Source organism: Olea europaea, chromosome 5 (genome assembly GCF_002742605.1).
Source record: "Olea europaea var. sylvestris chromosome 5, O_europaea_v1, whole genome shotgun sequence".
Lineage (NCBI taxonomy): Eukaryota > Viridiplantae > Streptophyta > Magnoliopsida > Lamiales > Oleaceae > Olea > Olea europaea.
The window spans coordinates 6,752,957-6,754,562 of NC_036241.1; the positions used below are offsets into that span (position 1 = coordinate 6,752,957).

The 1,606-nt window shown below is 30.8% G+C and overlaps 1 protein-coding gene across 1 annotated transcript; it reads right to left on the reverse strand.

Annotated features, from left to right (window-relative positions):
- Positions 1–664: 664 nt before the first annotated feature.
- LOC111394187 lies at positions 665–1,069 on the reverse strand. Its single transcript, XM_023019953.1, has one exon. It carries the CDS (start codon positions 1,067–1,069, stop codon positions 665–667), a length of 405 nt encoding a protein of 134 aa, XP_022875721.1.
- Positions 1,070–1,606: the final 537 nt, after the last annotated feature.

Genomic DNA, 1,606 nt, shown 5'->3' on the forward strand with positions numbered 1-1,606 from the left:
CAATGTCAATGGTGATAGAAAGGTGACATAATGTCACTTTTTTCAACAGAAAAGTGACATTATGTCACTTTTTTCAACAGTGTCACTTATTTTTTAACAAAAGCAGTATTATTTGTCGAATTTTGAACACACTTGCAATGTCAAGGAATAATGTCACCTTTTTAACAATAACTTAAAGACAAATGTCACTTTTTCGACAGAAAAGTCACATAATGTTACTTTTTCGACAGAAAAGTGACATAATGTCACTTTTTTTAACAATGTCACTTATTTTTTTAACAAAAGCAGTGTTATTTGTGAAATTTTGAACACACTTACAATGTCAATGGAGGAAGGAATAATGTCACATTTTTAACAATATGTTGCCTGACTGTAGCTTTAAAGACAATAGTTTCTTGTATGTCGAAAAAGTGACACAATGTCACTTGTCAATTAACCAAATGTGGATCCAATGTCAATGGAGTATGAATACATTGTCACATGCACATACTTACAACAAAGAATTTTTTAACAAAATCCATCAATTTCTACTATCACTTTTTTCTAACAAATTCACATACACAATAAATTTCAAAATCGACATTTAGCTTAAAAGTATTTTTACAATTCTTTGAATATTTGAATTGAAAAACGAACAAAACAAAAAATATCAAATAATCTAGTTTCATATATCTTCTAACTTCCTTTTCTTTTGTGGTTTCTTTTTCACCTTTGGCGGATTTTGACATGATCTACGATTGTGACCATAATTCCCACATCTTCCACATTTTGCGCTTTGAGTTTTCTCTCCTTTTGATGGTATTCTTTTTTCTTTAGGTCGTCCAGATTTTCTTTTTGGGTTAGGAGCCAAGATTATTCTTGCTCTTACCTCATCTGGTACATTCCACTCATTATGATCTCCTAGTGGAAAAATTGATGCACTATATGTTTGAATATACATATTTGTTGTATAAAATACGAAACAATATGAATATGAATCCTCCTTTATCTTTGCAATAATCGCAAGTGCATGTGCAAATGGAATCTTGTCCACTTGGAAATGGTTGCATGTGCATGTTCTTTCTTTCATGTTCACCAAATATGAGGCACAACCATCATTAACTTGGTACAATATTGAACTTGAAGTTGATACCTATGTGCATAATATAAAAAAATAATCTATCAATAAATTTGTCACTATTTTATATGAAAGGAAGATTTAAAGTGAAAATTCAATATGAATAGAGGATACAAATCATGTTACAATAGAAATCTTGATGTGCAATAACAAAACAGCAAGTTATAACTTTTTACCTTCATTTTCTTTGACTCCACAGAATTTTCTCTCAGTTTTTTCTCTTGCTTGGTGGCAAGTGTTGTGAAGGTTGCTCGTGCATCATTTATATGCTTCACAAACCATTCTTGTAACAAATATCTTAACGATTCCAATAAAGGCTCTATTGGACAACCTTTCATTGCTTTTGTTACCGAGTTTACCGATTCAACTATGTTTGAAGTCATTGTAGAAAATATGTTGTTTGTCATGTAAGCCCTGGACCATTTCTCATAACCAATATCTTTCTGCACAAAGAGAATTCAAAATATTAACAGAAAAAGTGACTTTCTA

Bases quoted from the DNA above. Each gene is read 5' to 3' on its own strand.
- LOC111394187 (XM_023019953.1), bottom strand. From the start codon at position 1,069: ATGAAAGAAAGAACATGCACATGCAACCATTTCCAAGTGGACAAGATT.